Source organism: Panthera uncia, chromosome D1, assembly GCF_023721935.1.
Source record: "Panthera uncia isolate 11264 chromosome D1, Puncia_PCG_1.0, whole genome shotgun sequence".
NCBI classification, from domain to species: domain Eukaryota; kingdom Metazoa; phylum Chordata; class Mammalia; order Carnivora; family Felidae; genus Panthera; species Panthera uncia.
This window is the reverse complement of record NC_064808.1, coordinates 18,088,801-18,105,514: the sequence shown is the minus strand read 5'-3', so window position 1 is coordinate 18,105,514 and position 16,714 is coordinate 18,088,801. Positions and strand designations below refer to the sequence as shown.

Genomic DNA, 16,714 nt, shown 5'->3' with positions numbered 1-16,714 from the left:
CCAGCTCCTTCCTCCATCAGCAGAGAAGAAATTATAACCCCCTGTTGCATACTGACACTGTACCATGTTTTCATCTTCTGTAACATCTGTAATAATTCAGTCACTCGTGAGACCACGAACACCATAACAACAGGGATTGGGTATGTCTTGTCAATTATTATAGCTCTGATGTGTGACATGTAGTAGACCCTGAATAAATAACGAGTGAGTGTTTGCCTAATATGTATTAAACCTTTTAAATAGCTAGAAATAACATTTTGGAATGCCAACTTGCCATATCAGCATATACATGATAACGTGTAACATTTAGCCTGTTAGGAAAATGACCACTTTGGGACTACAAAGGGAGGTACATCTTGTGCATTTATATATTGAACAGTTATATCTGTGTAAAATTTACTATCTGAACTTTAGGTAACTTTTTCTGTGGGATATGCTTCTGTGCATAAAGAGAAAATAAAAGGAACCACTTGCGGGCAATTGTCGCTGTCTATATCCTAAAAAAAGAAATCCCAGAATAAAACCTGTCTGGTTTAAAACTTCCCCAGGAGAAAAAGTGGCCAATGGTGGTGACCAAACCAGACGCTATGGTCCCTAGAAAGGACCCAGCTTGAGTAGATCGGGAAATCAACGGAGTTTAGGACTCAGATTCCAGCACTGCTCCTATTGCCGAGCACTGGAGTCCTTGCACCTGTAAAATGAGAGATCAGACTTCTGAGGTCTCTTCAGTCTGAGATTCTGTGGTTCCAGAAAGTCCGGGTAACACATTGAAGTTACAATCAGCTGATTAATATTCTTGCTCCCCACCCACTCAGATTTTCCCTGGCTAATGTGGTAATCTCCCTTTTTCAGCATCACAGAACACATAGACTTTGCCACTCCGATACAGCAGCCAGCGATGGAGCCTCTTTGCAATGGCAATCTTCCTACGAGCATGCACACCCTGGACCACTTGCAGGGGGTCTCCAACCGGGCCAGCCTGCACTACACGGGTGAGAGCCAGTTAACAGAGGTGAGTGCTCAGCTCTCTTCAGCCCATCTGTAGTTTTTGGCCCCACAATTACGATAGCAGAAAACTCAGTGGCCAGGCCATATTTTTTTGCCTTTTTTTAGCCGGCTGTCATCTGGGTGGCTTTAGGCCACGCCTGATTTCTTTCAGGCCCTGGAATTGAGCTAATACCTTTTTTTTAATGACCAGGAGACGTTAATTCTGATTTATTCTTCGAGGTAGGAAACATTCTGCTTGCCACCAGAGAGAGGCTTTTGTAAGAAATGTTAAGGTCAGCTTATTCTCCTGCTGGCATTCTCAAGAAGGAAAGGAAGGCGAGTACAGCTATCATATACCTAGCAAACAGTACACCAAGAAGAGAAATTGGAGAAACATAGCACAAATGTCCAAGAATAGAGGATTTGTTAAAGAAATGTTATATAGATATAAGATAGTATACAGTGGAGCTGCCAAGAAAAATGTAGAAATACGTTTACTGGCATGAAGAAATCTCCAGACTATGTGACAATGTGGATGGCAATGTACAGTATGACCCTATATTCTGTGAGAGATGTAATATGTGCATACACATGTTATTTCAGAAAAATATCTGAAAGATACATATAAAGATATTAAGGGGCACCTGGGTGGCTCAGTCGGTTGGGCGTCCGACTTCAGCTCAGGTCACGATCTCATGGCTTGTGAGTTCAAGCCCCGCGTCGGGCTCTATGCTGACAGCTCCGAGCCTGGAGCCTGCTTCAGATTCTGTGTCTCCCTCTCTCTCTGCCCCTCCCCTGCTCATGCTCTATCTCTTGCTGTCTCAAAAATAAATAAAAATATTTTAAAAAATTTTTTAAAAAAAGATACTAACAGTGGTTGCCCCTGGGTGACAGAATTATAGACAGTTTTTTTCTTTATTTACTGTTTTCCAGCGTTGCTGTAATGAATGTGCTGAACATGTCTGTAGTTTCTGTTAAGTGGGAGGGGAATAAGGAACAGTACAGTGGTTTACACATGTCTTCCATAAAATGCCTTACCAGCAGGGCCGCAGCGTGTACCCCAGAGCAACAGTTTGGTTTCGTGCAGTAGTGCCCAACTCAGCATCAGCAGTATCACCTCGATCCTGCTCCTTTTCGTTGCTGTAACCTGCCATTTTCCCCTACACCAGGTATTGCAAAATCTTGGCAAAGACCAATATCCACAGCAGTCACTTGAACAAATCGGCACCCGAATTGCCAAAGTTTTGGAAAAGGTAAGTCACCCTGTAGGAAAGCTGGAAACTGCTGCCCACCTTCTAACTTTCCTAGATTATTTGTCACCAAGTGGCTCTAACCTCTTCTGTTAGTTACCCAGCACTTACCAGCTAAAGGGACAACGTGAAATAATCCCACACTGAATGTTTCCATTACTTTTTCCATCACTTGGTTGGTACTCTTTTTTGCTGCTTTGCTTACCTTCTGTGGTGAAGCCTACCTTATCCGTTTTGTCTCCTTTACTCCAGCACGGGTACATAGAGGTGGTGGTACTGGGAGCCATGGAATCTCGGTAGATGATATAAGTCAGGTGTTCTTCTGGTGGTGAAGAATATTTGGCATTCCAGATTGTGGATGGGAAACACAACTTTAAATATCTTCTTCTCTTGAAATCATGAAACAAAATATCTGCAAAACTACATTTTCATAGAGCCTGCAGAATATATAACAGAGTTTCTAAGACCATTCATCTGTTTCTGTGTGATATTTATGTGAAGAGTTTTTTTTAATTAAAATTAATTACTTTGTGGTTAGATGTCCCTCCATATAATGTTAAAGTGGTAGTATAGTGATTGAGAGAATCAACCCCGCTTCCAGCATGACACTGAAGTATGGTAGGAATAGGGCAATCGCGTCAGTTTTAAAGAGAGGAAATGGGAAAGGCATTGCAGTCGCTGTTCCCTCTCGATTCTGAAATCCACCTGGCCATATGTCACCAGTTCCCCTGATTACATGCATTACAAGGAATAGTCCTTGATTATGACCCATCTGGGTTTGGTTCCCTAATCTCTTTCTCAGCTCTTGACCCTTCTCTCTGAGCAGCGTGTCCTCTTCCATAAGGAAGGCCTCTGTTTGCAGCCGAAGAGCAATGTCAGCTTGCTTCCCCCCATCTTTCTCCCTCTTAGTCCAGACTGGCACAACGCCTTTAAAACAACTTTGTAGACCTTCGCATTGTAAGTCACTCCATCACACAGAACCCACACTTCAAATCTCTTCAAGAAGTTCCTGTCTACCTTGAATATGAGCCCAGGACATAAATACTCTTAAGACTTCTAGACGCCTTTTGTCCGAGAGAGTCTTCTGAGGCTTACATGTAGACTTAACATCCTTCTGAGGCAGGAGTAACAAAGGGTCCTACTGCCATGCTTTTGATTTGAGCTTGACCCTGAGGCCATAGTTTCACTGGTAACATTCTGGATTTTTAATTATTTATTTTTTTTAGGTTCTTTAAAACCTCATGCTGATTGGAGAAGCTGGCAATTGAGAAAGTTTCATTTTCTAACCCTGCAAGTCCCAGCATGAAAGCATTTTTTTTTCTAAATTCTGCTTGAAAACTGTACTGTTTCTTGTTTAAGTTCTCTCTTTTAATATCTTACTATAGAGGATTTTTCAAAAACTCTTTGTCCTTTTCGGTATTATTCTTGGAAGTCTTCCTAGCCAGATCCACAACTCTGTGAGGTATTTTATTTATATTCCAAGAAACAGCCTCACCATTTGTTTTGCCAGTAGATGAGCCTGCCCCTTCTCCAGCCTCCAACAGCGATGGCCTCCGTGCTTGTCCAGTCTCACTGCTGCGCTAAGCAGACGTACTCAACCCATTCCCAGAGCTAACGCCATAGGCTCCGAGTTTCTGTTATGGCAACACTCCATTCTGGATACCAGACACTATTTCAGTTACCCATTTCTTTTTTTTTTTTTTAATTTTTTTTTTTTTCCAACGTTTTTTATTTATTTTTGGGACAGAGAGAGACAGAGCATGAATGGGGGAGGGGCAGAGAGAGAGGGAGACACAGAATCGGAAACAGGCTCCAGGCTCCGAGCCATCAGCCCGGAGCCTGACGCGGGGCTCGAACTCACGGACCGCGAGATCGTGACCTGGCTGAAGTCGGACGCTTAACCGACTGCGCCACCCAGGCGCCCCTCAGTTACCCATTTCTACCTCAGAGACCACCCCAAAATCTACTGGCTTTAAACAAAACTTATTTGCTCATGATTGTGTAGTCTGAGCTGGACTCAGCTGGGCATTTCTTCCGGTCTCACTTGGAGTCGTTCACGCAACTGCAAGACATGTGGAGACTCATCTGGGGCTGGCCACCAGAAGGTTCTACTCATGTGTCTGATCCATCAGCTAGAGTGGTTGGAATAGCTGGGGCACAGTCTCTCCAGCTGAGTAGATGGGCCTTTTTGCAAGGGGGCTCAGCACTCCACAAGGCTGAGAGCAGACGCACACAGGCCTCTTAGAGCCTGTGCAGGGAAACAGAACTGCTGTGGCACCACTTCTTTCCAAGCAGGTGTAGGGCCTGCTCAAAATCAAAGGCAGGGGAACGTCCTCCCTCTGCTAGCAGTGACAGAGAGCGCACAGCCTGCCTTTAAAGCACCATGGGTCCCTCCAGAGGAGCAACGAGACTGACAGCATCTCCCCAGGGATGGTAGAATCCAGAAGCCAGTGTAACAACATGTTTAAAACTAGAAGGAAAAAACTGCAAGCCTTGAATTTTATACCAGTGAAAACATCCTTCCGATATTAAGGAAGAAACGGAAGAGACAAAAACTCAGAGAATTTGGCACCAGTGGGCCTGCACTGAAATAATAATTAAAGAAAGTTCTCAGGAAAATATCCCAGTTAGAAATATCGACATGCAAGAAGGAAGGAAGAACACCAGGACGGTAGCTGCACAAAATAATAACCCCAAAACCCTGAGGCGCTTTACTTTTCTATATAACTAAAATCCATGGTAACAATAACAAATTATGGGAGCGACGGAAATGGAGTTTAAATGTGCTAAGGTTTAATTGGTATCAGCCAAGTACTAAAAGTAATAATTTGCATTGGTCTGTGATAAGTAAGAATGCAGTTTTAGGCTCTAGGCTAACTACTAACAGTGGTTTGGAAATGTAATTTAATAGATGGGAAATAGAATAATAGAAAACATTTGATTAATCTATAGAAAGTCAGAAAAGGAGAGGCACATAAAAGTAGACACAAATGGTAAAATAGTATAGACCCAAGTATATCCGTAGTTGGGCAAAAAAGATTATATAATTTGAGCATTTAGTATGGAATGGTTTTTTTTAATCCAGCTATATACAGCTTATAAGAGAAGCACTTTAAATATTAGGTACAAAAGTGATGAAGTGTAAAGATGGAAAATAATATACCATGCAAACAAAAAAAAAAAAGCTAAAAGACAGGTGATATAGCTGCCCTCTTATCAGAAAAAATAGTATGGGGTGCCTTGGCGGCTCAGTTGGTTGAACATCCAACTTCAGCTCAGGTCATTATCTTGCATTTGTGAGTTTGAACCCCACATTGGGCTCTGTGCTCACAGCTCACAGCCTAGAGCTTTGGATTCTGTGTCTCCCTCTCTCTCTGTACCTGCCCTGCTCACACACTGCCTCTCTCTCTCAAAAACTAAAACTTTAAAAAAATTTTGGGGGTTTTAAATGAGAAGAAAAAAATCAAGTTTGAAGCAGGAAGCACTACTAGCATTAGAAGGCCTAAAATGAGGGACGCCTGGGTGGATCAGTTGGTTAGGCACCTGACTTCAGCTCAGGTCATGATCTCATGGTTTGTGAGTTTGAGCCCTGCATCGGCCTCTGTGCTGACAGCCTGGAGCCTGCTTCGGATTCTGTGTCTCCTTCTCTCTCTGCCCCTCCCCCACTTGCACTCTGTTTCTCTCTCTCTCTCTCAAAAGTAAATAAACATTTAGAAAAGAAAGGCCTAAAATGAAAAAGATCAGTAATGACAAATGTTGAAGATGGTATAGAGCAACCAGAACTCTCTTATGTTGCTCATTAGAATATAACATAGTACAGTCATTTTCAAGATCATTTGGTAGTCTGTTAAAAAGTTAAGCATATATGATCCAGGAACTTTACCACTAGATATTTATTAAAGAAACACGAATGTATATGTCCACAAAATGCTTGTTAAAAAACATTCACAGCAGATTTATTCATAACAGCCAAAAAACAATGATGTGCCAACCAATAGAATGGATGAACAATGGTGTATTTACACAGTGGATATTAATTATACTAATGGATTCATCAAGAAAGATCCAGCATCCATATTGATGAATCTCAAATTCATTTTATGCTAATAAAAGAAATTGGACACAAAAAAAGTGCATAGTGTATGATCCCAACTATATGAAATTCTAGAACAGGCAAAACTCACCTATGGTGATAAAAATAAGATCAGTGGTGGCTTTGTGGGGGAAGGGGATGACTGAGAAGCAGCTTGAAAGGACTTTCTGTAGTGTTGGAAATTTTCTCTGTGTTTAGTAGTCAAAAATGAACGTTTTACTTAAGATCTGAGCATTTCTCTCTATGTAAATAAAATCTATTTTTAAAAATGAAGGTTAAATAAAGATTTTATACCACCAGAAACTGAGAGATGTACGTTACCAACAGACTTGCACTAAAACTCACTAAAGGAATTTCTTCAGGCAGAAAGAAAACTATCCCAGATTCAAACAGGAAAGAACAAAGAGCAAGAGAAAGTGTAAATATTAAATACAAATGGGTATGACTGTACAAAATAATAACAGTAGTATCTTCCGATAGGAAACTATAACATTGTTAGTCGTGTACCTCCAGAGTGAGCCCTCCCTTAGGCCAGGGACCATTCTCTGCCCACCACCCTTTCCTGCCAGGTGACAGTTCAGATGCAAGGGAACAAGTCAAATGATGTATTGTGGGAATTATCCTGGCTTAGATGTCCCAAATTCCATACGAAAACCAGTATCTTTTGTGATAGCCCCTTGAACACAGAGTCCTGGAAAGGGCATAGCTATTTATAAGAACCACGGCACTCGGAAGCTCCAAACTGGCTTTCCATGAGGTGTTTATAGTTTATTTCCAGTCCTCCTAGTCCACATACAATTTACCAACTGAGGTCATTTTTACTAAAAGCTATCTTGCCTGGTAATGGCTAACATTCCCCCTTTATTAGGTTTTCAGGGAAATAGAGCTAGAAGGTTGATCTAGTAACCACTTCCATTGTGGGCTCACAGACCAACGTCCATGACCTTGAGTTACTAACTTAAATAAAATAACTCTCAGACTTTAGGGTACATTAGAATCACCTCATTGCTGAGCTTCCTGATTTAGTGGGACTAGGATCGCCTGAGGATGTACATTTCTAGAAAGCTCCTGGGTGATACTCCTGGTATGAATATCACATTTTGAAACCACTGCCTTAGAGAATGGCAGCGATGACAAAGCAGAATGCCCCTTTTCTATTTATCATTCACAGAAGAACAAGCATCTCCATATCCTCTTTGCTTTAACTTTTAGAATAGTCATTATCCTTTGTTATTTCTTCAAAAGCCCATCTATACTCGTCCCCTTAGGGAGTTAGTTTACATTGCCATTAGTTACCACTGAGTGTTAGCAGATGACATAGGTCAGTCCCCATTTTAGGATTAAATCTGTATGCACTGTCATAACTCTCGGAACACTGCCCCAGGTTGTAGCCGAGGTCGCTCCCACTGTGATACTCAGAAGCCTCTGCCACCCCAGATGTACACCACGCAGCTGCCATTGCCAGTGCAGCCAGTTTATGTGCCAGGTTGCCACATAGCCCTTTCCGACCTGTGCCCTGGTGCAGGGTAGTTCTCCCACTTATGTCCCCTGCTTCCCCAGCTAAGGGCCTGTGGCCGCCATGTCATGCTGATTAGATCTATGGAGAAGAGCCAACCTCACTGCTCCACCCTCATGTCTAGTCCAGCCCCAGTCACAAACACGGAGTCAAGCTCGTATCTCCTTCCCACCCCCTGCCAGGTATCAATGCCTAGTTTCACCTAGCTGCATCAACTACCCCAAGACAATGTCATTCTTGCCAGCCAGCCCACTTGCAGCTGTGCTTCTGTTCAGTTCCATTTCATGGACAGTGGGAAGGGGAGGGGTGGGCAGTTTCTGTCAGCATAAGTTTGTCTCCAGCTTTTATCTAGTGCCACAAGGGAAAGATTTTTTTTTCAATGTCAGTTTTTTTTTTTCTTTTCTTAAGTGGGCTCCACACAGGGCTTGAACTCACTGAGATCAAGACCTGAGCTGAGATCAGGAGTCAGACGCTTAACCGACTGAGCCACCCAGGCACCCCTCACAATATCAGACTTTTGCCATCAGACTCTGGGAAAGTTGGCCCCCACTGAGGCTTCAGTTTCATCTCAGTTTCATCTGCATCTCCCTGGACATTCTTTTATGTCACAGTGCCTTGGCCATATTGAACCAAGGATATGAAAGTCCATTCTGCAGTACCCACTGCCAGGGGATTTAGAGCCAGTTAGATAAATATTTTATGCCCGCACAACTCAATAGGGCACTTACGGTCTCGCCTTCACTCAGGAGGACAGAATAGGAAACCCAGTAAGCCAGCAGTGCAGCTCTTTGTGTGTTTTTCCGAGTCCCCATAGCTTTCTGGCAGCAGTCTCGGGGACAGTTATCTGCCCCTTCCCCTAGGTGATAGCTCAGGGATAAAGGATTAAGACCACATGAGTGAATATGGGAACAACTCTGGCTTAGAACTCTCAAGTTGCACATGGGAATCAGTATCTTTTGCAATAGTCTTGTGCGCCTAGAGTCCAAGAGTTCCCACAAGGGACAAGAAACGACACACTCAGGAAAGGTCATAGTCCTCCCAGTCTGCTGCAGTTTAGTCAGGTCATCTTTGCCATAACCAAGTTGCCTGGTAACATGGCTGGCATTGTACCTTTATTAGGTGTCCAGGGGAACACAGCTAAAAGGTTAACATGAGATTAGTTTCCCATGAATACACATGGGCAGGGTGTTAGGTTTTAGCATTATCAGGAAAGTAGTAAAATTAAAGTAAGAATTTATATTTTTAGTCTGGAGTAATTCAAGATGCATATTGCAATTTTTAGGCTAATTGTTAAAAGAACAGTTAAAGAATGTATAGTTAAGGAAAAATGGAACAATAAAAAACATTTGATCAATGAAGAAGCAAGAAAGGAAGTCAAAAGGAATATAAAATAGATATCTATAATATGTAAAATGTAAAAATGCATAAAATAAAATATAAATAGTAAAGTGATAAAGATAAGCCCAGTGTGTCAGTAATCATGGTAAGTACAAAAGGACTACGTATTCCAACTAGAGTACTAACATCAAACTGGGTTAAAATATTGAATGCGATTATGTGCTATTCACAAGTAGCACACTTTTTAAATATTTTTTATTTTATTTTTTAACAAGTAATATGCTTTAATATATGAAATGGTTGAAATTGAAAGATGAAAAAAAGATATACAAACACTACACAAAAAATGTTGGTATAACTACACTATCATCAGACAATGTGGAATTTAAGGCAAGAATCATTGCTACAGATAAAAACAATTCATAATGATAAAGTGGTCAGTCCACCAGGAATATAGAAAACTGTATGTGTAACCAGTAGCATAATTTCAAGTTATATAAGACAAGCATTAAACACTAGCAGATCTAAATGGAGAAACAGATGAGTCTACAATCATAACAGACTTCAACCTCCCTCTCAGTAGGTGGTAGAACTGAGCAGACAAAAAAATTAAAAATATAGACCATCTTGCTAATAAACAAATTTGACCCAATATATTTATATAATTTATTTAATAAACAAATCTGAGCCAGTATAATATATATAATATATTTATATATTTATATTTAATTTACATTAAATTGTGACAGAATTCTCATTTTTTTAAATACTTATTTTGAGAGAGAGAGGGAGACCGGGGGAGAGGCAGAAAGAGAGAGAGAGAGAGAGAGAGAGAGAGAGAGAGAGAGAATCTCAAGCAGGCTCTACACTGTCAGCGCAGAGCCCAATGCAGGGCTTAAGGTCACAAACTGTGAGATCATGACCTGAGCCAAAATCAAGAGGCAGACACTTAACCAACTGAGCCACCCAGGCGCCCCAGAATTCTCATTTTAAAAAATGCATGTGGACCAGGCACCTGGTTGGCTTAGTTGGTATAGAATGAGACTCTTGATCTCAGGTTCATGAGTTTCAGCCCCATATTGGGATGGAGCCAACTTAAAATAAATTTTTAAAAAATGCATATGGATCATTTACCATGTTGGTCATAAGCTGAGTTATAAATTAAGCCTCAATTAAAATTTAAAATATTGAAATAATTTAGAGCATATTTTCTAAACATAATTGAATTAAGTTAAAAAAAAAATAAAGATCAGGAGCACCTGGGTGGCTCAGTTGGTTAAGTGTCCATTTAACTCTTTGGTTTCAGCTCAGGTCATAATCTCATAGTTTGTGGGTCAAGCCCCACATCAGGCACTGCACTGATGGTGTAGAGCCCGCCTGAGATTCTATCTCTCTTTGCTCGCTCTCTCTCTCTCTCTCAGTATAAACTAAAAAAACAAAGAAACAAACAAAAGAATAGATGGAAAACCCTCAGCTATTTTGGTGACATTAAGCAGTACACCTTTACATAACCCATGGGTCAGTGAAGAAAGCCCAAGCAAAATTAGAAAATGTTTTGAAATGAATGATAACAAAGCATATCAAAACTTGTGGGATGCAGCTAAAGCAGTGCTTGAGTGAAGTTTATAGCCCTTAAATGGATATATTAGTTAAAAAAATAAAAAAGACTGAAAATCAATGATCTATGTTTCTATCTCAAAAACAGAAAAAAGAAAAGAACAAGTTAAAACTACAGTGAGATATTTCTTGCCATGACATTGGCAGAAATCCAGAAGTTTGATAGACTCAGTGAGACTGTGGGGAAATTGGTATGGCCATGCATACATTGCTGGTGGAAATGCAAAATGGAATAACCTTTATGGAGAGACAAATTGTATCTAGCAAAATTATACATTCATTTACCTATGTAGCCAGGTTTTGGGAATCTTTTCTAAAAGTACACTGGCAAAAAAAATGTATACAAAAATGCCTATGATAAGGCTCTTGATTATAGCCTGATTTGTAATAGCAGACTGGCAACACCCCAAATGCCCAGCAGAAGGAGACTGAATGAATAAAAAGTCCTCTGTGGATGTTTATTGGGTATGAACATCGACACAATGGAGTCTTCTACAGCTGTCAAAAATAATGAAGACAATTTCTTCCTTCCTTCCTTTCTTTCTTTCTTTCTTTCGAGGAAGAGAGAGCACGTGTATGCATGCAAAGCAGGAAAGGGCAGAGGGAGAGAGAATCTTAAGTAGGCTCCACACTCAGCATGGAGTCCAGTGTGGGGCTCGATCTCACAACTGTGAGATTATGACCTGAGCCAAAATCAAGAGTCAGATGCTTAACCGACTGAGGCACCCAGGTGCCCCAAAGACAATTTCTGTTAAATCTCTGTGAAATAATCTCCAGGATATAGGCAGTGAAAAAGAAAAAAAAAGTGGAAAAAATCGTATCTTCAATTACTATTTTGCTTTTTAAATAATGGTGAGGTGGGGGGTGTATGCAGATATTTTAAAATGGAAGAGTAACTTTTAAAAATACTTTTCAATGGTTTTCCATAGAAGGAAGGTGGAAATAGGATAGGAAAGACAGCATGAAGCTAGATTTCCTTGAATCTACATTGTCTTTTCAATATGATTTTGGAAACAAATATTTTGTATAATTACAAAACAGATTTTAATAAGGCAATTCCTAATTAAAAGTAAAATTAAGTGAGCCCAACTATGTAGTCAATTGGTAGTATAACCACATCAAGAGAAACTATCCCAAGTGACTTTAAAAGACCCATTATTTGACTACCTCCCTAATGGGATTTACCCTAAACACAAAAGAAAACCTTATTCTGTTTTCAGTAATACATTTGTTAATAATATCGATATTGTCCTGAGATTGTAGGTGTAGGCAATGCAAGATAAATGAGTAGTTTTGTTGGTGATGTTGAGAACTGGAGCTTGGGTTTGGGGGAAGGACATAAAAGTGTGAACATCTGTAGTCATGTTAAGTAAACATCTGTAGTCGTGAATTGGAAATACTAGCAAGACTTTTTTGTATATTTGCACATTTCCTAACTTTATTTGCTGAAAAGACTAATATCATTGAGTAACCCAGTAGTAGTAAGCACACTTTGTACCTACATATTGATCTTTAGATACCATTTTCTACTAAAAGGAACCAGAATTCCTTGGAGAAATGGCTTCTACCAAGTCAGGGAAAGCAAAGAAGCTCCCATAGTCAACAAAGGTTGTGTCCGAAGAACTCAGAACCAGCTGGAATGTGTATCTCCTGTTGGCCAAAGATGGAACGCAGCACTTTGAGCAGCAAAAATCAACAAAGCAACTGCAGTAGATGAGACACATCACATTTATTAAACTATATCTAAACTCCTGAATTCACCAGGAGTATTTTGTCTTAGACGATGCATGGGAACAGCTTGTTTTTTTAAAGTAAAAAGAAAGTAATAAGCATATTTCCTTCCCTTCTAAGTGAACTATACTTTGGGGTAAATGATTAATTGATGAGAAAAAGTCTTTTTATAGGAATATTCTAACTAGTAAACTAGAGTTGATAAAATTAGAATATTACAGTTTTGCTGCTCCTAATTAATTTATGGCAGTGAACATCACTGGCTACTCAATTCACAAATAGACGGTATGTGGGTAGCATTGGAAGTTCATGTTACCACCTGTGAAATGTTTTGCCCCCATTCCCTCCCCAGTAACTCAAATCTGAATCCAGTCAAGCCTCTAACTGCCAACTACTGGGAAATACAGGAGACAAAGGAGCATGTTAAATGGGTCCTTGAGGATACAATCAGCAGAGTCCAGTCAGTGGGAAACTACAGGATAAATAACCCTACTTCTTCAAAAATTTTAAAAATTAGATGAAGATGAACCCTAGAGATCAAAAGAGATTTAACGAACACATTAACCAGTTGCAACATATGGACTTTATTTAGATTATGATTCAAACTATAAAAACAAAACACACTTTTGTAAGACAACCAGGGGAAATAGGAGTACAAGCTGCATGCTGATGATCTTAAAAAATAATTCTCAGTATTTTAGGTGAACTTTATTAATCTTATACTTTAAACGTGGTTTTTAAGAGGTACACACTGGAAAATTTACTGATGAAGTTATATGAAGTCAGGGATTTCCTTCGAATTAATATGGATGAGGGTTTAGATGAAATAGAGAGTGGCCGTGAGTTGATAAGTGTTGAAGCTGGCTGATAGGCAAGTGCATGGAAGTTCTACTTTGTATTTTATTTGAAATTTTTCATTATAAAACATTTAGGGGCACCTGGGTGGCTTAGTCAGTAAGTGTCCACCTTCAGCTCAGGTCACAATCTCGGGGTTCATGAGTTTGAACCCCATGTCAGGCTCCACACTTACGGTGCAGAGTTCCCTTGGTATTCCTTCTCTCCTCTCTCTGTCCCTCCCCTGCTTGTGCTTCTTTCTCTCTCAAAATAAATGAATAAACCTTAAAAAAAAACTTTTAAGAATGTTATCTCATAATGGGAGCAAACAGTGTATCAGAAATGAGTTTGTATAGGTTGAAAAAAAAAAAAACCCCTAAACTAAAAATATACTTATTTAGGTGAAATACTCAAGTGAGTGAATTAGATACCATTAAATAACCAGTGAATTGCAAGCTTTGTGTAAAAAATTACCTAAAATATTACAGAGACAGGAAGATGAGTGAATCAGCAGATTCAGGAAATATGCTGTATTCCAAGCTGGGTAAATAAAAGACATCCATGCACAGCTACATTATGTATAGTAAAACAGCAAAGACAAAGATCATCTTTAAAAAATGTATTTCAGTCAGGGTACTGTCAGGAAACTGGAAACGACATTAGGTATTTCAGAAGAGCCAATTTAATTTAGAGAATTGATTACGTTTTTGTGGAAGGGTGAAAAAGAAAAAAGGAAACACCTCCTGGGGTAAGCCAGAGATACCAACTGCTGGGCCTGGCTCCCAGGCAGGCAGTGAGGTTTTCCAAAATCTAGGAGTTCACGGGAATTCTGGCAAGTGGAGCTTCTGCTTCTGAAGAGGGAGCACAGCCCGACTGTGAAGGGGTGTAGTGAGGCTGGGTCTTCAAGAGCAAAGTGCTGCTGCTGCTAAAATGACACTGATGGGAGCAACACGCAAACAGGAAGAAAAAAGTCGTTTCTCCCTCTTGCCTGCCAATTTCCCAGTGTGCACATCTGCAGAACCTAACAAGCCTCTAGCGAAGGAGAAATATGGTTTGCAGAGTTCCAGTCACAGTACCACAAAGCAAGCTATGAAATTTGGCATTTACATCTGATCACTTCGTATGTATGTATCACAGCATGCGTGCATGAATTTATTCATTCAAAAAATATGTAGTAAAGTCCCACTGTGTGCCAAATACTTTTTAAGTGCTTGGGATACATCAGTGAAGAACAATTTAGACAGAGATATCTGTCATACAGAGGAATGATGTTTCAAATGACAGCCTGTCATAGCAACATTCTAAGCCAGATGATAGGTGTTTTTTTTTTAAGTTTGTGTATTTATTTTGAGAGAGAAAGAGTGTGAGGGAAAGGGGCAGACAGAGAGGAAGAGGGAATCCCAAGTAGGCTCTACACCACCAGCATAGAGCCTGACACAGGGCTTGAACTCACGAGCCGTGAGATCATGACCTGAGCCAAAATCAAGAGTCAGATACTGAACCGACTGAGCCACCCAGGCGCCCCCAGATGATAGTTTTGAAAGGATACTGTGCCCCCCTAGAATTGTGTGCCTTACAGTGATAGAATAAGAAAGGTATTTCAAAATAAAAAACTGGTAATAGTTTACTACCAAGAGTCCTACCTCAGGGAACTTCTCTGTATGAAAGCCAAAGAAGGATTGTCTCAGGCAAAAGATTTGCTAAGCAAATAAAATGATGCAGGCATGCAAACCCAGACAGACACTGTCTGTAGAAAAGGATAATTTGTGGGATTTTAAGAGAAATGACTAAACTAAAATACTGGACAAAACAGAACATACATTTGAAGGTGGAGTAACCAGAGTCAAGGTGTTCAAAGGCTCTCTTCATGTTGAGGAGTGAGTTAATATATTGCTTGGACTTTAAGTTAAATAGAGTGAAGATTTATGGTTAACTATTAAAAAGAATGCACAAATCCCAAACCTGTGAGGATAAAATTATGAAGGTAGAAAGGGGAGGACCAAAAAAAAAACAAAAAAAAACTTATGCAAGAAATGACAAAATGGAGGAGAAAAGGCGCAATAAAGAATCAGAACAAGAGTAACAAAAAAAAATTGATAAGAACCAATAGAATCCAAGAAGTAAACAGTCTTAAAATCTGTAATGGAACAGTCACAATAATGTCAAATTGGAAATTTTTAAAGGAGCTACATGTTTTAATAAGAGCCATACCTAAAACATAAATGTTGGAAAAAATGGGAAAAGATATACCAGATACATACTAATCAAAAGTGAGTAGATACATTAATTACCTGAAAAAAACATATTTCAAAACAAAAAATTATTAGGGGCAGAGGAAATGACTATGTAATGATAAAAGATTTAGTTCACCAGAAAGATAATAGCAATTCTAAACTTAGCATACCCAATAACCTCAAAATACATAAAGCAAAAAAAGATTGCTCTACTGAAAGAAATTGACAAATACCAGCATAAATACCTTTCTCCACTATTGATGAGCCAATCAGTGTCAGAATCTATATTCATGAAGTGTGTTAATCTGTGGTTTTCTTTGCTTGTAATGCTTTGTTTAATTTTGTTCTTAGGTTAATAATGACTTTGTATAATGAATTGGGAAGTGCTCCCTTCACCTCATTTTTCCAGAACAGTTTATAGAGAAGTGCTATTATTTCTTCCTTAAATATTTGATAGAATTCAGCAGTGAAACCATCTCGGCCAGGATTATTTGTGAGAGATTTCTGACAAATTCAATTTCTTTAGTAAAAGTATTCAATTATCTCTTGAGTGAGTTTTATTAGTTGTGTCCTTAAAGAAATTATTCCACTTCATCTAAGTTGAATTTATGGGCATAAAGATGTTTGTAATATTTTTTTTCTCATTTTCTTAGTATCTGTGGGATCTGTAGTAACATACTTCTCTTAATTCTGATATTGGTACTTAGTGTCTTTTCCCTTTTTTTTTTTTCCTGATCAGACTGACTAGAAATTTATCAATTTTATTGATCTTCTCAAAAACCAAGAACTCAAGGTTTTGGAGCCATTGATTTTTCTCTGTTGTTTTTTGTTTTCTCTTTCATTGATGTCTGTTCTGTATTATTTCCTGTCTTCTGCTTGCTTAGGATTTAATTTGCTGGGGTTTTTTTAGTTTCTTGATGTGGAAGCTTAGGTTATTGGTTTGAGCCCTTGCTTTTCTAATGTAGGTGTCTGCTTTAGCTGCACATCACAAATTTTGTCATATTTCATTTTCATTCAGTTTTACATAGTTTATAATTTTCCTCCTAATTTTTTCTCTGATCTGTAAGTTAGTATGTTCTTTGGGTTTCCAACTATTGGGCATTTTCCAGATCTC

The 16,714-nt window shown here is 39.4% G+C and overlaps 1 protein-coding gene across 3 annotated transcripts in view; it reads left to right on the top strand.

The window, feature by feature from the left end:
* TTC17 (tetratricopeptide repeat domain 17) overlaps positions 1-16,714 on the top strand; it is a 124,354-nt gene that overhangs the window by 93,955 nt on the left and 13,685 nt on the right. For 2 of the 3 annotated variants that reach the window (XM_049647773.1, XM_049647766.1), the window contains 2 exons: positions 853-1,012; positions 2,157-2,240. In XM_049647773.1, coding sequence (XP_049503730.1) covers positions 853-1,012; positions 2,157-2,240 — 244 coding nt within the window. Of the gene's footprint in view, positions 1-852; positions 1,013-2,156; positions 2,241-3,463; positions 3,925-16,714 lie in introns of those variants that run through there. The other variant, XM_049647779.1, reaches the window with a different exon arrangement.